The sequence below is a fragment of the Pyxicephalus adspersus genome, chromosome 2 (genome assembly GCF_032062135.1).
Source record: "Pyxicephalus adspersus chromosome 2, UCB_Pads_2.0, whole genome shotgun sequence".
In the NCBI taxonomy this organism is placed as follows: Eukaryota; Metazoa; Chordata; class Amphibia; order Anura; family Pyxicephalidae; genus Pyxicephalus; species Pyxicephalus adspersus.
Genome location: NC_092859.1, coordinates 50,504,595 through 50,523,237, shown reverse-complemented (window position 1 = coordinate 50,523,237; position 18,643 = coordinate 50,504,595). Strand labels below are relative to the sequence as shown.

The following is an 18,643-nucleotide window of genomic DNA, read 5'->3' as shown; positions in this document are numbered from 1 at the left end:
ATAATCTAAAAGCCCCATAAAAACATAAATATTCTCTAAATGCACAAAAATTTCTCTACCACCACTGTTTAATCTTGTTAATAGGCTCCAGTATAGCCAAAGTGTCCTGTATTATACATACAGCAGAGGGCCAGACTTTTAACATAAAAGATTTCATTTATAACTTTCTAGGGTATTGTATTGATAAACCTTTATTTATTCTTTGTCCATAGAAAGGTGGACCAACTGTCACAAAAGTTGTCACTGTGCTAACCACAAAAAAGGCTCCTGCTGAAACAACAAAGAAAAAAGGAGAACTAATGGAAAATGATCAAGATGCAATGGAGGTAAATTACCTTAAAAATGTTTAGAAATAATTTCTCATCAATTTGTATAGATGTAATATTGATTTGCCTTGTTCCCCCAATGTACAAGCTTTCTTGGCATCACAGTTAATTAAGGTTTTAGGTTTTTTTGGTTAATGTTAAGGACTATTCGTGCAATGCTAATGTACAGCTGGAATAAATTGCATTTGTATTAGCTGAAACTGTTGCTAAAACTTATAAAGTAACGCCTATTTACTTTGTACCACCAACAATTTTATCACAATTTTATTTTAACATAATATTTGTTCCTGTGCTGGTATAGACCTAGCCATATAATACTGTTGACAGTCAACAGACTGCTGAAAGTCACCTTGTGTTGTCAATAAGTATTTTTTTAAGGTAAACTCGGGTCAACACGTTTTTAAAAGTAACCTTTAACCTCCCTCTACCATGAAGACAGTCTCCCACTTGTGCTTCAATGGTATTTTTTAACATTTTTTTCTGCTTTGCAAGGTTAACTAGGACCTATCGCCAATGTTTTTACTTTACATCAAAGGGTAGACAACCCTTCAGGTAAAACTTCAGCTTGTGGCTGCTCCTTCTGTGCATGACCAATCTTAGGCATGCACAGAAGGAGCTTTTACTTCTATGGGGAAAAAAATGCTGCTCTCACGCATGTGCAGTGAGACTTTTTTCTTCCTCATTTACCGTAGGCTAAGTCATCTGATCTGGTGCCTGTGCAGTGCAAGATCAGGTGACGTAGGCAGAGGACAAAGAAAGAAGATCGCCGGGGCAAAGAGGTATTGCAGGATGATGAGGGACTTAATTTTTAAATGTTTAGTTCCATCTAGAGGGTATGCTGTCTGCTTAAAAGTTAATATTGCTTAACCCCTAACATCAAAGATAAAGATGCAATGAAATGCTTCCATTTTACACTTCTAGTATTCCTCAGAAGAAGAAGAAGTAGACCTTCAAACTGCTTTGACAGGTTTTCAAACTAAGCAGCGAAAACTACTGGAGCCTGTGGATCATGGGAAAATTGAATATGAACCCTTTAGGAAAAACTTTTATGTGGAAGTTCCAGAGCTTGCCAGAATGACCACAGAAGGTAAACTTTTTCTTTTGTTTGCTGAAGAACACTGCAGACTTCTAAGGTTATTTTACTTTCCTGCAGGTTTTTTCACAAAGTATACCCTCAATGATATGCTATTCTTATAAACTTGTGCCCTAATTTGTACCTGACGCAGTAGGTGTAATATGAACTTTTATTTTAAAATAAACATTTTTTAATATATTTTAAATATTAAACTTTTATTTTACTTACTCATTCCTGAAAATCTTTTTAGAGAAAATGTAGCTATTCTTTTGTAGTCCTGGCTTGTTTTGTCCAATTGGAGGTATCAACTTAGTGGTACTTTTGCTGCCAACCCTAGAGCTTGTTTTGCATTTGGGTAAGATTCTTCTTTTCTCAGCCTCTCACATTATGCAGGTCATTTTCTTCACCAGCACAATATAGGGCCTTCCTGGCATTTTTTCTAGATTTTTCCTGCTCTTTTTGTCTGTCCTCCTGTCCTTTTCCATTTTGCTGTAAGTAATCCATCTCTTTGTTAAAGACCTTTTTCATATTAAGTTATATTTTAACACCTAAAGTCTGTCTGTATGACGGGCACATCTGCCCACAACTCTTGTGAGGTGACACTTTTTTTTCACTTCTGCTTACTAGCACTGCTTACTAGCAATGTCTTCTATTATTTATTGGCTACACATGTAGTGTTTCTAGTTTTTCCCTTAACATATAAAGTGTCACATTAGTGACACTCACAAGGCCTTAACTCGCTACAAGGGCTGGAATTCTCCCACTCCATATTCCTTTCAGAACTCCTAACAGCCAAAGCTAGTTTGGTACTGAAGGACAGGTAGGCTCCACCTACTTCACTTAGTAAAGAAATGTGCTAACTGCCAGAGAAGTGAGAAATAAACTTTTCATGCTTACTATTCTCTTTTTAGACCAATGTTTATCGATCTTTTTTGCATGGGGAACCCCTAAAATAACTTTCAGGTTTTCAGTAATTTTTATATTCATAAGTACATTAGTGTTGTAGCCAGTGGAATACTTGCCTCCTACATTGATGGCCAGTGAGAAGAATGCCACCCTTACAGATAGCCAGAAAGAAACTTGGTGTACAAGGAACCCTGGTTGAGAAACGTTGCCCTATCCAAAAAAGCATTTCACTGATGCACTGTTAAACCCAGTCCTTTTTTAAGGCAAACGGGGAAAGAAATTGTAGGTGGATGGCAGCCCTTGTACTGTCACCCAACTCTTCAGTAACCACCCAAAAGCAGCTAGTTGGTTACTGAAACGTTCCGCATGGTGAACTCACCTAAGAAAAGCTGGTGAGAACACTGCCATGTGATGCAGGGGAACACAAACGTGTATAATTGAGGGAGTATGTCGGGTTTGGGTTGAAAAGATTTATGCAGTAGCAATATGTAATATAATTTTTTGTTTGTGTTTTTTTAGAAGTCAGTGCCTTCAGACTACAATTGGAGGGCATTACAGTGCAAGGAAAGAATTGTCCAAAGCCAATCAAAACTTGGGTGCAGTGTGGGATATCTATGAAGATTTTAAATGCACTAAAAAAGTAAGCTTTGGTCTTTTACGTTGAATCCATATGGTTTAAGCAATGTATTGCTCTTAAAGTTAAGGTAGAATTTAGGTGAATTAAGGTGAATTTTTTTTTTTTTTTTAAATCTTGTGTGCAAAAGTTGAGACCACCTTAGAGAAGTGCGATACACAACTTGCAGCTGTTAGTTGCATTGTATATGATTTTTGGACACAGTCTGTGTTTTTACAGTGTGCCATTTGTGATTACATTTGCACCACACAAATCCAGTAACTTAAAAAAGTTGCTTATCAGTTTTAAGTAACTCTAGGCAACACCATATATAATTGTAGAGCCCGAGTTTTCATTGTCCTATTTTGGGAAACTTTCATAACTTTGCTTCCTCTCTGTCACAGGAAATGTTGAAATGTAGACAGCAAAAAAAATCTCTTTTTTTATCTCTTCCCTATTCTAACTAAAAAAAAAAAAGGTTTATCTATACTCACTTGTTGCTACAGGTTACTGTGTCTTGTTAGTACTCGTAATTTTGGTATTCAGTGTATTAGTTATTTTATTTCATTTGCCTAATTTTATATTTTACATCACCTTTACAAACGCACACCATGGTACACATGCATCAGGATCTCAAACACCAAAAAACTACATTGATCATCTTTATATTCAGCTGCTCTTGATAGCATCAGACCATGCATGTTTTACTATTTAAATAAGTACGTTTTTTTTTGTTTTTTTTTTTTTACATGTACTTACAAGATATTGCTAACACAGATCACAAGCTCTTCACCTCTCCTCTAGCTGCCAGGCGAAAGTTGCCATTTGTGGACATTAAGCTGGATCAAACCATGCTAACCTTGGATTACATGGCTGATATTATCTTTTGTGCCCTTTGCAAAAAAAAGCACATTGATTTCGGTGCACCACCCGTGAGATCACTGCCAAAAAGCAGTTAAAGCTCTCTATAGCAAATATATTTATTTATTGTTTAATTTAATTTTTATTGGAGTTTATAGGAAAGGTATGAGTTCCAATATGCAAACAGTATATAATTACCAAATGAACTATTTAAAATGAAGAAGTTCAATTTTGTATAAAATCCGATTAGGAAATAAATAGAAAGGAGGTGTAAAGTCAAAAGAACCAAACGTGAAAAGCGAAACATACAATGGTATAACATGTAAGTTATAGTGTAATAAAGAAATAATTTTCGTAAAAAAAATGAATTCAGATCTACTTCATTTTATCTAAATGAAGGAGGTAAGTTGTCTGCCCAATATTTCCAGTTATTATAACATTTTTAGAAGGCAAATTTACTATAGGCTAGCATTCTTTCATAGTGGTAATTTAAATAATTGCTTGTACCACCTCTGTATCATTAGGCGGTGTGGAGTGATTACTAACTAACAATTGTCTGTCTTGCTGCTATTAGTATATAGTTTACCAGTACTGTGGGGGAAGGAAATTATCTTTTCCTAGACTGAGTAGTGCTAAAGCAGGGTTAGGTCTGGTAAACATCCTGTAACTTTAGATAGTTAAGAAAAAATAAATTCCAAAAACGAAAAGATTTTTACATTCTTAGAACATATGTAAATAGGTGCCATAGTCACCAGAGTTCCTCCAACATTAGACCAAATAAACTAGGACAAATTTAGAGAGTCTATTAGGTGTTCTAAACCAGGGAAGAGTATTTTTGATAGTTTTCCCAATAGGATATACATTTCAAAGCAAGTGAATTAGTTGAGATAGCTAGTTTCCATTGAGAAAGGGAGAAATAAGTTTTGTTTTGTTCTTTGTTTTTTTAGGTCTCCCCCAGACTAAAAAAATAGGTAATTTCGTCAATGTATTTATTTTTTTAATTGAAGCAAGTTATACTACAATACCACTTCTACAAATGTTTGGGTTCTGACTTCTTTTCCAGAAAGCTTGTGGTATGTCCTAGAAAGAGAGATTAAAGATTGTGGTTTATTTGCCACATATATTTTTTTAAAAGTGAAAGAAATCGGGTAAGTCTTTAATAAAGTAATACCCTTGCTCACGCCAAGTTTGGAGATTAAGATCTGGAATGAATAATTTCATAAATTTCAAAGGAATCGGGATTCCTTTGAAATTTATGGTAATTGTACATTTCTAATTTTCTGCCATACCCACTGTTGGATGAAGTTGGGAAACATGAAGTTGCTAAAAAAAATGCTAGGTAGTTTTCACTTGGGATGGGGGATCTTTCTATATTCAACCAGCGTTTATTGGCAGTGGAATTCATACATAATTTTGAGTTGATCTAATATGGATTCTCCATAATATTTCTGTAAATAAGGGAGGCCTATACCTTCTACTCGTTTTGTCCGAATTAGAAGGGAATAAGAAATAGGTGTGTTTTTTATGATTCCGTATAAAATGTGTTCACCATGAGAGAAGTCAAAAATTAAGTAGGCAGAGTAATGGGAATATTTTGGAACAAGTACAATATTTTAGCCAGAACTGAACTTTTAAATGCAGCAATACGGCCAAACCAAGATAATTCAGTGTTAGAAAGTTTTAGGATATCCTCTTGTAAAGATGATAATGATGTATAAAATTATAATTACATAGATTTTTAGAAGCATATGTCAACTGGATTCCCAAATATGGAATGCAATTGGGGGTCCAAATGAAAGAGAAGGCAGTGGACATCTCCAATTGTATTAGTGAGGGAATCCCAGCATTGAGTATATTGCATTTGAATTTGTTGATTTTGTAGTAGACTGCTTTGGATAACCCCCTACACTAAGGGTAGCTGAGTGTAGGGAGTTAAAACACTTACCTTGCTCCGCTGTTGTCCTGCTGGTCCCCGCAGGTCCTGGGGTCACGTCATTCCTTCTTCGATCTCTAGCTGGCGAATGCAGCGACGATCTCCGAAGTTTCCCAGTGACGTCGGCGCATGTTTGGTTGCGGGCGGATCGGCGGGAAATTCTAATAATTTTGTATTGAATGCAATACAAAATACCTGTATTGCGTTCAATACAAAGAAATGTTCATATATTTGTGTGTATGTATAATTATATATATATCTATATAGCATTCTACTGTACACTTAGTGTTTTTTTTTTTTTAATTTAACATTAAATGTATTAAATATCGGTGAGTTATGCCTAAGAATTATAGCCTAAAATCAGAAATATACATTTCAATGCAAAAAATTGTACTGCTTTTTACATGGAAATTTGCATGGAATTAGACTGCTAGGAAGGTTAATTAGCTATGATTTGCAGCTGAGCTCTTCTATAGAGAAAACTTGGTCTAATAAAAATAATAAACTTGGAGTAATAATGACTTTCCATAATTGGAGCAAATAACTATGGTGAGAGGGCACAAAGGAAGAGGATAACATATTTGAAGTAAAGACTTAGGCTGAAGGAAAAGTATATAGGGCCATAATAGCAGATAAAATTGTACCATGCATACAATTTTAAGTGTTGGATGTGAATATCCCCAGTGTATTTCTTTTGCCTTCTCAGTGTCAAGCATGAAAAAGTCTACCGGTTTATTAGTATTTTTTTCTATCTTTAGAAGATTAATCGCTCGCCGTGTACCAATTGTGGCTTGTCTCCCTTTAACTTGGTTGGGATGGAATAAATGGGGAATTAAATCATGATTTTGGCAAAATTTTGGAGATCCGTATTTAAGATCAATAAAGGCCTGTTTAATGTACAACGCTGCATAATATGTTGGTGCTATATAAATCCTGCTTAACACTAATAATAATAATAAAAAAAAGTTATGAGGGTGAGATGGTTCCTTTCCAGGTTTGGGTATGGTAACAATTATAGCCTTAAGCATTTCTTGGAAAATATTGTACTCTAATCGCTTGGGTAAATATTTTATTTAGCTAAGAATGGAGATGGCAAGTTAATATACATCTTTTCTCAAACCCTATCAATTAGGGGTTGAGTAGGTTGCTTAGTATGTACATAATTTTTGAGAATATAAAGATTTTGATTATCTTTGAAGGCGTTGGCTATATCTAAGGGATTAAATGGTTGCACTTTAGTTCTATGGTGTAAAATAAAGGGGAATTTTATGTTTTGATTGTTTTGCTTTCAGTTTAGGTGCAAGTAACTTACTTGCTCTATTTCCTTGTGCATGGTAAGCTGTTCGCAACAGTTGGAAGGATTTTTCTTGCTTATCACAGTAGTAGACAGTAGAAGTAGGAGTAGGCACAGTTCCTGTCTGCATTTAAACAATTCCTCTGAAACAGAGGCAGTTATCACACTTTTTTGGATATGTTTCAATTCCTCAATTTTCTTAAGTAAATCATTTAATCGTTGCATTTCTTTTCTTACATTCCCCACAAGATAGTTGAATTAGGATACTTCTAGCATATGCCTTATGGGCACAGCATAGAATTGAAGGATCACATCTCATGAGTCATTAAATCTAAAATATTCTTGTACATTTTTTATAATAATTTTTATATCATTTTAGTTTGTTTACTAAAAACAAATCGATGCGTGAGTAATTTTGGTGTGGAGTTGAGAAAAAGGTAAAGTCCTTTTCTGATGAGTGGATTCATCTCCAAGCACTGCATAGTTCTTTCTGGAGATGTAAGAAATAGTTGGCCTTGTGTACTTTTTTTTTTTTTTTGTTAGAGTTCAGGGAAGCCTCTTGAATTTTTTCTTTATTTGTTGAAAACTTTGAGAGGCTATTGAATAGACATTAGGAGCATACACATTCACTAGGCTCCTAGTGGCATTATTGAACTTAGCTACTAAAATTATATAATGACTGTTAGGATCAATTTCCATTCATATCTGAGAAAATAATCCATTTTATAATCCCCGATAATGTTGCATGGATATGAGGATAATGTATTGAGGGCTAAGGTAATAGGCGAAAATGTCCTCCTTGCTAGAATTGTAGTTTAGTTTAAATCAGACAACAATGAGATCTGGGAATATGGTTCAGGTAAAAAAAAAAAAAAAAGATTCTTTTTTAGAAATGGTCATCAATTCAGGTGAAAAAAAAAAAAGATTTATTTTTGGAAATGGTCATCATTGCATGAAGCTCCTTAATATGTTGAAAATGAATTTGGGCTCAAACATATCTGGAGATTTTTTTCTGATGGTTGGGCAGGTTTTTGTAGCTCGTGTGCTCTGTCAATTCAAATGGAGAGGCAGAAGGGATCAAGGTAGTGATCAACTGTGATGGGTAAGGGCATAATATTGCAGGTGGTATCGACTCTATACCTCTAAATTTAATATTGCTCCTCCTTGCTTGATCTTCTATAACCGCCAATTTAAGTTGCACTTGCTGTAAAGTAATCAGAGTTTCAGTGTAAGAGTCAGCTAATTCATCCTGGGCTTCATTCAGCATACTCTCCTATGTTATTTTCAACATGGTTTACCCAATCCCCCACTTCTTGTACATCACTTTTGAGTTGTTGAAAAAGGGCTTAAAAAAAAATTGGTGGAGAGAGCTGTGCAGAGAAACTAACATCTCTTTAAGAGTTGTATCTGAAACTGGGCAATCTGAAGTAGGGAAGGATACGATTGGTGTATTCTGTTTCTTCTGAAATAGGAAAAATAGCTGGGCTTACCCTGTTATCTATGTCATCTGGTAAGCAGAGTTTCAGTTTAGCTCAATTGTAGTGAAGAACTTAGTGAGTCTCCAGGGGAAGTAGAGAAACCCGGTTTGCATTTTCACATCGTGGGAGTCAAGAAGCCAGTGACCAAGTAAGAAAACACTCTGTAATATTCACTAATGAGCCTGGGGGTCGTACATGCTGAAGAGCCTTAGGCAAAACCAGCAATGTTTGCCGTCTTCTGGCCACGCCCCTATAGCAAAAGCATTTAACTGTCAGGGTAGACCTAGACTTTCTGTGTGATGCATTTGTCAGTTGGATTTCAGACATTACAGTAATTTATGATTCAAGGGGTAGTGTGCTTTACCATTTGCGGATAGCATAACATTATAATGAAGGTAGAAGACTTTTTAGTTATTCAACCTCTTTCAAATATCTCTTTATGCATGTTTTACAATATGAGTTTGTGCTTTAGTTTTAATGTTGTTTATTTTGAATATCTGTTTTGGTAAATTTGTCTAGAAAAAATACAATGAAAAATGAAAAATAAAATACAATTAAAAAAATTCTTTCTCTTTTACCAGGCACTCATATGAAAAGCCCACTCCAATCCAGGCTCAAGCTATTCCTGCAATTATGTCTGGACGTGACCTAATAGGAATTGCCAAAACTGGTAGTGGAAAAACAATTGCCTTCCTTCTGCCCATGTTTCGCCATATTATGGATCAGAGGCCTCTTGAAGATGGGGAAGGACCAATAGGTAACTCAATGTTTATACATACAAAACCTAATTATGTACTGCAGCTGATATCAAACAACCATATGTTACTCCTAAAAGTGTTCATTTTTACCCACATTTACAGTTTATTCTAACGTAAACAATGTTAAAAAAAGCACTCCCAATGTAAAAAAAAAAAAAAAAAAACTCCCCATAAAAGAACTTCCAGACCTCCTCATTTTAAGACTAGCTTTAAAATTACTTAAATTATTTGCATAACTGCAAGGCACAAATCACCAAATACAGTATAATCAGGAAAATTATTGTAATGAACGTCCAGTATCCCCAGTGTGATGACTGCTCTACCTCCAATAAACGATTATTCAATCTACAACAATGCTTTATAGGAAATGAGACTGGATGAACTTGCTCCTTGATGGGGGCATGAAGTTCATATAATTCTGAATACCATGCAGAAGAGCATGGTTTTAGCATAGTATCACTGCATGCAGTAGATCTCATCATACATGTATACATATTTTCTACTGCTGTTCATTAAATGCCTCCACATTTAGAAATGTACCATTTAGGAATTGGACTTGCAGTATGTATTTCCTCCCCTGATATTTATGTGAAACCAATTCTTTAAAGTCAACAAAATCTCACACAAAAGCACATCCTGTCTGTATCGCCCGAATAAACATGAATGGGAAGTCAAACGACATAATTACTTAACAGAGTTTTATAAACAACAACTAAAGTTAATACAGTATTGCATGTGGTTGTAAAGTTGTTGAGCAAGAATTTAAATGAACTCCTGGGTTGGAAGAATTTTAAAACTTCAAAGGGATATTTTTATATGTATCCAGAAGAACCCCCACCTTGTTTGGAAATCAAATAGATCAAGATAAATATTGGAGGGACAAAGATTACAGAACAGGTGTGGAGAGTCTTTTTTTTTTTCTGAGATAGTCTAAGAGCACCTATATCAGTGGGGTTTGGGGGGGGGGGGATTTTTTTTTCTTTATGAAACGTGTGTGTAACAGTGGTTGTGATCCGCATATAAGGCACAATATAAGACAAATCAGAATCTTGGTAATGAACTGCTGTATTGAATGAATTTGAAAGAGAAACAGTATAGTGCATCTTTGCATTTGTTACACAAACATGTTTGAAGGAATTAGAAGGATGTGTAATAGGTATTGGTATGTTTTAGTTTTTGATTAAAACTATAAGGAATTTTATTCTATTTTACCCCAGCGCTCTGTACAGCTATATTAGACATTATCGGTACATAATGTCATGTATATATCCTTATAAATGTATATAAGTATTACTTACAAATGTTAGTCTTTTTGCCTATTGGGGCAGGGATAAATGATTATAAGATCAAATACCTACTAACAGCCCTTGGTTATGCTATCTGTTTAGGAAGGTCTAGAAGTAAGGAAAGTTGGTGAAAGTTAAATTGACAAAAATGGAGCCTAATGCCAACCAAGTACACACATGCAATATTTGTCTTTGGAAAGGATCTTTCACACCTTTAAAAACAAATTACATTGTCACTATATATGGGCACTTAAAAACAAAGAAAATTTTTACTTTACATAAAAGGGTATACAACACTTTAAAAAAAAAAAAAGTAAAATTTCTGAATTTAGGTACACTTTAATGATGAATTCACTTAACCAAATCTTGGGAACGGAACATGGTCCTTAGATGAGAAGCATCTGTATGCAGTAAATGCTGGTAGTAGTGACATCTAGTGGGGATACTGCAATAACACCACTGCTACATAACTTTACCTTTATCAGGTGGGGATTACCTAAAAGGGTAAGTGACTGTATGTATGGTGGGAATCTGTGTGTGCTGGACTGTATGTACTTCTGACCTCTGCACTCTGTTATACCCCCCTACTTCAAAGCAGAGAAGGATTAGATTTTATTTAATCACATCTCTTTAGGCTTGGAGCAATTTAACCACATCAATAATCCAATCATCACACTAAGGCTATGTACCAGGCATGCAATAATTGTCCTTCCCAACGACAAAAGACTGCACAATGCATGAACAAGTGCTGTACAAACAGCACCGTTCTGTTGGGGAGGGGGGGGGGGGGGGGAAGACAGATCGGCCAGGATGGTCGTTCGGTTCGATGGATGGATGACAAGCACTGTACACACACGCGTGTGTGTGTGTACCTAGCCTGAGTATATATTGAAATAAAGCAGGAATGATATCTTGCAGCCATTGCTTCCTCCATAAATTGATAGGAACCATTGTTTTACCAGATCTCTGATGCAGTTAAGTGAGACTGGTAAAACCTTCTGGTCAAAACTGTTGTACTTTTACAGGAGACTTCTATATATTGATTAGACAACATTTTATCTACTACATGCACGTCTATAACTGAGCTTGGTTTGATAATTGAACAGAAGTTCATTTTTGTGTGAATATTGTGAATACTTTTGAAAATGACAAACTGGTTCTTCATATTTTACAGAGAGAGTACATACTACTCCAAGTCCGGCTCCTTGATTACTAATCACTAAATGTGGAGGGGTGTAATGAGTAGCAGTTGAAGAGCAGCTGAGAATCATATATATTAGGGAAATTACATCTAAGTACCTATTAGCATTTACTAACAATGTGCATGCTGGCATCAGTAAAGGAGACTAGTTTCCCCTGAAAGCCTTGATGACTATATATAGTACACTTGTAATGTAATGTTTTTTTACATTTTGTAGCTTTACTATTTAGACTCTGGGGTTGTATCCTTGCTTATAAGCAATTGGTGTAGGTAAAACAATGTTATTTTCTACCTATTTTGTATAAATGACCCTCTTATACGGATGTTCTTACTAATGTTTATTTTGTTGTAGCTGGTAATTTTTTTTCCCCCCATCTTCTCACCAAGCACTTTCAGTGTCAGTGTTCATTAAATCTGTCAAAAGAATATTAAAATTTGCTGTGTCATAAGAGCCATTAAAGTGGATCTAAACTAAACTCACGTGAATATAATATGTTCTATCGCAGGGCATCATTATCTTTTTTCTCCTCTTCCTCCCCAAGATAATCTTCAGGCATCTTGATTGGCCGTTCCCGGTTAACGTAACTTCTGCACAAGCATGCGGAAGCACTCACTAGGGAAGCTGGGACTGCTGGGTTTCCTTGGCAATGAAAGCTGACACTATGCATGCACACGCTCAGTCAGGCAAGTAAGACATTTTATTGCAGAAAGGACATCACCTGTGCCTTTTCTGCAATAATAACTTGCCTGATAAAGCATTTGTAAAAGTTAAACTTGTGAATTTTTTTGGAAATTCAAAGCAGCGTATTTCCTGACTCATATATTGTGTTAAAACTTTGACTTTTCAGCTGTTTATGGGTGTTCTTAAAACTAGGGAATAGATTTGGCGGGGTTACACCATTAAAAAATCAAAAAAACACACAAAAAAAAGTGCTGCTGATAAAGATAGGATGTGAGCGCAGAGGCTCCTGGAATACCCACGTCACGCATCCCAGGAGGCTCCTGGCTGCATGGAGACTATGGTTAGGGCATGAAGGGGTGTTTTTTTTTTTTTTTTTTTTGGGAACAAGGATTCCAGGACGGCGTGGAATTAAAGGTAATTATAATTTTTTAGGTTTGGATCTTATTCCCCCTCCCTCTTTTATAATTTGATGTTTCCTATCCTTTTTGCAATATTCTTCTTTATAGGTCTGCAATTAGCATGGATGTGTTATGCAAATTGAAGGGGGTGGGGCAAGTACTGATATCTCTTGAGGTGGAACATTATTGATGAAATAATTACTGTCTAATTCTATTTGAAGTGCAAATTTAATATCTTATTAGCAAGAATTGTAATTTAGTTTCTCAATATTATTGCCATCACTGGTTGGCAGACATAAACATTCTATGCTTTTACAGTCACTTTTTCTGAAAAGTTTCTCTAAACACATCACCTAAGATGACTAAACTTTTCCAACCAAAGTGCAGAAATAGGAATCATGGGTTTCCTAAAGAGGGCTTTATGCACAGAGAACTGGTTATTTATTATGAATTTTTACAAATACACACTCACTAACCATAGTACTTGTTATAGTTCATATTGTGCAAATTTTCCCTCATGCAACTGCTCTGTTTTTCCCAGGAATAATAAATTGCTGATTGTATAAATGGAAAGTTAAATCGAATTGTGGATGTTTAGGTCTGCTTGAATTCAAAATTATACAAAATTTAGCACATTGGGCATGTATTGTGCTTAAATATAATTGTAGTTGAATCCTAAAAAGGTTATTGTTAACACAAAATGTTCTTATTTTCAGCTGTTATAATGACCCCAACAAGAGAGCTTGCTTTGCAAATAACAAAGGAGTGCAAGAAATTCTCCAAGCCCCTTGGACTGAGAGTAGTTTGTGTGTATGGAGGGACAGGCATCAGTGAACAGGTAACAAAAATATAATCATCTCTCTCTAATGTATTTGAGTTATGACTAAACTATGTGAATACCTAGGTAACCAGTGAGAGAGCTCTCTTTTTATCACTTGGCTTTATAGTTAAAGGGAATAGCATTGCTAGTCTGTGTTACACACAAGTGATAACAAATACACTGGGGAACAATTTTAAACAAATTTTTTGTTGACCTAAATCCTTAAGCTTTTTTACACTAAAATAGGTATTGTGATTCCGAAAGTGCACTTTTCTTTTATCACGTCAGGTGTTTTTCTCTACCGCTTATAATAATGCGATTACTGTAGCGTGGATTTGTATAGGCCATTCATTTACACGCAAGACAGTGCAGTCAGAGGTTGTGTGCTGCTCTACATAGTGAATGAGCAAAATTAATTTTTCTACTAGCACACGTATTTCCTTTCTTTCAGATCATGTCTGGCTCTGCTTTTTCTCGTCGTACGTGCCTAAACAACTCTGATTCATTTTGTTATATGTGTGGCAGTTTCACCATTCTCAGTCAAAGGGCGATCATCAGCACATTTGTAGAGCAAGGCTATTTGGCATATTTCAAAGTTATACTTGGTGATCGAGATACAGTTAGGTCCATAAATATTTAGACAGAGACAACTTTTGGTTCTGTACATTACCACAATTAATTTTAAATGAAACAACTCAGATGCAGTTGAACTGCAGACTTCCAGCTTTAATTCAGTGGGTTGAACAAAAAGATTGCAAAAATGTGAGGAACTAAAGCCAAAAGTAAATGGACAAGTTTAAAAGCTGAAAATAAAATGCTCATTTCTAATACTTGGTTGAAAACCCTTTGCTGGCATTGACAGCCTGTAGTCTTGAACTCATGGACATCACCAGATGCTGGGTTTCCTCCTTTTTAATGCTCTGCCAGGCCTTTACTGCAGCGGCTTTCAGTTGCTGTTTGTTTGTTAGCCTTTCTGCCTGAAGTTTAGTCTTCAACAAGTGAAATGCATGCTCAATTGGATTCAGATCAGGTGACTGACCTGGCCATTCAAGAATAATCCACTTCTTTGCTTTAATAAACTCCTGGGTTGCTTTGGATGTTTGTTTTGGGTCATTGTCCATCTGTAATATGAAATGCCTCCCAATCAATGTGACTGCATTTAGCTGGATTTGAGCAGACAGTATGTCTCTGAACACCTCAGAATTAATTCGGCTGCTTCTGTCCTGTGTCTCATCATGGATGAACACTAGTGTCCCAGTGCCGCTGGCAGCCATGCACGCCCAAGCCATCACACTGCCTCCGCCATGTTTTAGAGGTGATGTGGTATGTTTTGGATCATAAGCTGTTCCTTGCCTTCTCAATATTTTGTTCTTGCTATCATTCTGGTAAGGGTTGATCTTGGTTTCATCTGTCCAAAGAATGTTTTTCCAGAATTGTGCTGGCTTTTTCAGATGTTTTTGAGCAAAGTCCAATCTAGCAATTTCTCGAATGTTTTTTTTTTCTGTTTTTGCAGCTTAGGGATCCTATGGAGTGCTACCTTGACCGCATGTTTGTTCACAGCAAAATTTTCCATGTACAAGCACCCCCCCCCCCCTAAAATCAATTCCAGACCTATCTGCTTAATTGATAATGACCAAAGACGGAATTGCTTACACCAGCCCATGAAATAGCCTTTGTGTCAATTGTCCAATTACTTTTGAGCCCCTGAAATGAAGTGATTGTTTAAAAAAAAAAAAACCTTTAGTTCCTCAAATTTTTATGCACTCTTTTTGTTCAACCCACTGAATTAAAGCTGAAAGTCTGCATCTACGTTCTTTCATTGAAAATTAATTGTGTTAATGTACACAACCAAAACTATATATATAAAAAAAAAAAAAAAGTTGTCAGTCTAAATATTTATGGACCTTTAAACTGTAAGCCTTGTCCCCACATAAGGTGTGCAAACAGTGTGTAGAGGGTTTACGGACGTGGACAAAGGGAACACGTGATAAGATGCCATTTGGGATACCTATGCTTTGGCGAGAGTCAGGAGATCATTTCAGTGACTGTTAATTTTGTATAGTGAAAACTTCGGGCTATAACAAGAAAAATAAATGTAACATAGAGTATCCTAGTCTACCATCAGCTATATGCCCAGTGGCTCATTCAGATGAAATGACAGTGCCCATTTTCGTTAAACTACCCTCTCTCGAAGAACGTGATTATGGTGATGAACTAGGTGACAACAATGATGAAGAGTTTGATATTGAAGAGTACTCTGTTCGTAAGAGATTTGATCAGTATGAGTTGAGTGATTTGGGACTATCGAAGAAGGCTTCAGAACTCGAAAAAGGAACGATGGTATCGTACTTTGGAACCAAAGAAATTGCATTTCTCCAGTACTTTAGAATTGACAGTGGCTTTGTGTATTGCCATAATATACCTGGTTTAATGGAGAAATTCAAATCTATAACTGATCTGAATGGCGACTATTCATCAATAGCTCAAAGCAGAGCTTAAAGTGTCCCTCACAATGGCAATATATTTGGATCAGTCCCAATTGGCCATTCAGTTTCTCTGTGTGAACATAATCCAGACATAGAGAGTCATTGAGTTGTTGCAATATCACCAACACAATTGGGTCATCTGTGTTGACCTTAAAATGGCATGCTTCCTTCTTAGTCAGCAATGGGGATACGCCAAGTATCCCCGTTATCTGTGCATGTGGGGTGGCAGAGCTCGTGGGAGGCATTGGATGGAAAGGAATTGGCATTGGATGGAAAGGAATTGGCCTTGAAGATCTGCCCTAAAACCATGAGATCCAAACATTCTACATGAGCCACTTGCTGATAGAATGAATATTATATTCCGGCCTCTGCACATGAAACTGGGTCTGATGAAGCAGTTAGCCAAAGCTTTTCCAACTGAAGGAGACTGCTTGAAGTACCTAATTTTGGCATTTCCTAGCCTGTCATTTGAAAAAGTAAATGCTGGTGTGCTTGATGGTTCACAGATTCGGCAGTTCATCAAAGATGAACATTTTATCAGGACAATGTCAGAAGTGGAAACGAATGCTTGGTTATCATTCAAAACCATTGTCAAGGATTTTCTTGGAATCACACAAGCAAATAATTACACATAAATTGTCCAGAAACTCTTGGAGAGCTACAAAATGCTTGATTGCAATATAAGCATCAAGGTGCATTTTCTGCATAGCCATCTTTCTAACTTCCTGGAAAACCTTGGGTACAGTCAGTGATGAGCAAGGTGAAGGATTCCACCAAGATTTGAAGGTCATGGAAGGACGGTATCGGCAGATGGGATGTACATATGATGACTGACTATCGTTGGAGCATCCATGCTAAATACATTCCAGGTGCACAGCCATAACCTAAATACAAAAGCCTGTACCTTGCTAGCTTGTTGTAATGAAGGACAGTTGTACAGTTGACAGTTGTGAATCAAAACTAGAGCTCTCCTATCAGCAGAGATTATGACTGCTCATTGCAGAGCTATAGGTCTTAGACCTCTGCATAGGGATCACTGCTTTCACACATTGAGTAAAGGTCCTTCTACAACATGGGGATTGCAGGTTTTCTGTTTAGGCTGTGGGTTAGATTTGTTTAGCTGATTTTGAAATGAAAGCTCACTTGGTCTTTAAAGTATAACTACACTTAATCACAATTATACATTTATTTGTTTTGCCCCTAAATATAGTGCTTAACTGAACCATTTAATACAAGAGGACTCCATATCATTTAGTTTTCAAGAAATGCTTGACTTGTATAAATATAAAGTAAAACTGCTTGCTTGTTGGCATCCCGTGTAAACGGAAAGCCCTGTTTATTTTCTAGGTAGACATAAGGCAGACGGTGTGACTTTAATCCAGTTATAACCCATCTATTCTGTTTTGTAATTGCTGGATGAAAGTGGCAAATAGGAAACCTTTTTTTTGTGTATTACTTTATATTTGCCTGCATAAAACAAAATTTACATTTAGATACGCTTAAACTTAACTGATTTAAAACTACAGTACTGAGAATTCAAAAAAATAACTTGCGCTTTCCTTTTAAACTGTCTTTTATTTCCGCTTAATTGGCTTGTGTTTGCAGCAATGCCTGTGTAGAGCTATTATAGAACCTTGTGCCCAGAATAGGAATTTAAAATATTCACATATTCCTAACAAACAATAAAAATCCCAAGATTTTTGCACACTGATGTCATTCTCAAAATATTTAAAGGTCACATCAAAAGTGTTTTGGTGTGAACTAAAGGCAATTTGCCTTGTTTTTGCATTGGGCAATGCTTTTGCTAAGAAAAGGCCCTTAGAAACACATGTTGTGTGTTTAAAATTAAAGGGGTTGCAGGCTGTAAAAATTCTGTTGCAACAGAAAGAAAGAAAGAACTTTAATATCAGCGCATCAATTTTGAACATTGAAGATGTTCTTCACAATGCTTTAAAGCGACTTTTATTTGTGTTAAGTGCTTTTACTACTTGTTCTTAATATATGAATATGTTTCAGGGGCTTAGGCACAGGTTGAGTTTAGGAAAGGCACATAAAACATTTATTAAACAGTTGTTTTTTGTTTGTTTTTTTAGATTGCGGAATTGAAACGAGGTGCAGAGATAATAGTTTGTACTCCAGGTCGCATGATTGACATGTTAGCCGCTAACAATGGTGAGTTTACTTAATTTCTTTTCAAAGTGTATGTATTTTTTTTTTTTCTTTTTTTGTACACATTGTAATGGCAAGTTTTATTTTATCTAAGAGCCATCTTATCAGTTTACCCAAGCACAAAATTAGCTGCATGGAATGGCATACTGTAACTAACCCACATGAACACTGCACTACAGTGTAAAAAGCTGGATTTTGGAGTGGTAGGGCTTTTCTTTGATTGAAATAATGCAAGACATCTTAAAAGCAATTCTTACAAATTTCACTTGTTGTTGCAGCTGACTTCCCAGGTTGGAAGCCTATAAATCTTTTAGGACTATGAAAAGAAGGATCTTTTCTGGTCGTTCGTATAAAAAT

General features: G+C 36.0%; 1 protein-coding gene across 1 annotated transcript in view; it reads left to right on the top strand.

Annotated features, from left to right (window-relative positions):
- Positions 1 to 18,643, top strand: part of DDX46 (DEAD-box helicase 46) — a 57,343-nt gene that overhangs the window by 11,763 nt on the left and 26,937 nt on the right. Inside the window, exons 7-12 of the mRNA XM_072400751.1 lie at positions 213 to 326; positions 1,248 to 1,413; positions 2,827 to 2,947; positions 9,068 to 9,243; positions 13,528 to 13,649; positions 18,211 to 18,289. Coding sequence (XP_072256852.1) covers positions 213 to 326; positions 1,248 to 1,413; positions 2,827 to 2,947; positions 9,068 to 9,243; positions 13,528 to 13,649; positions 18,211 to 18,289 — 778 coding nt within the window. The remainder of the gene's footprint in view (positions 1 to 212; positions 327 to 1,247; positions 1,414 to 2,826; positions 2,948 to 9,067; positions 9,244 to 13,527; positions 13,650 to 18,210; positions 18,290 to 18,643) is intronic.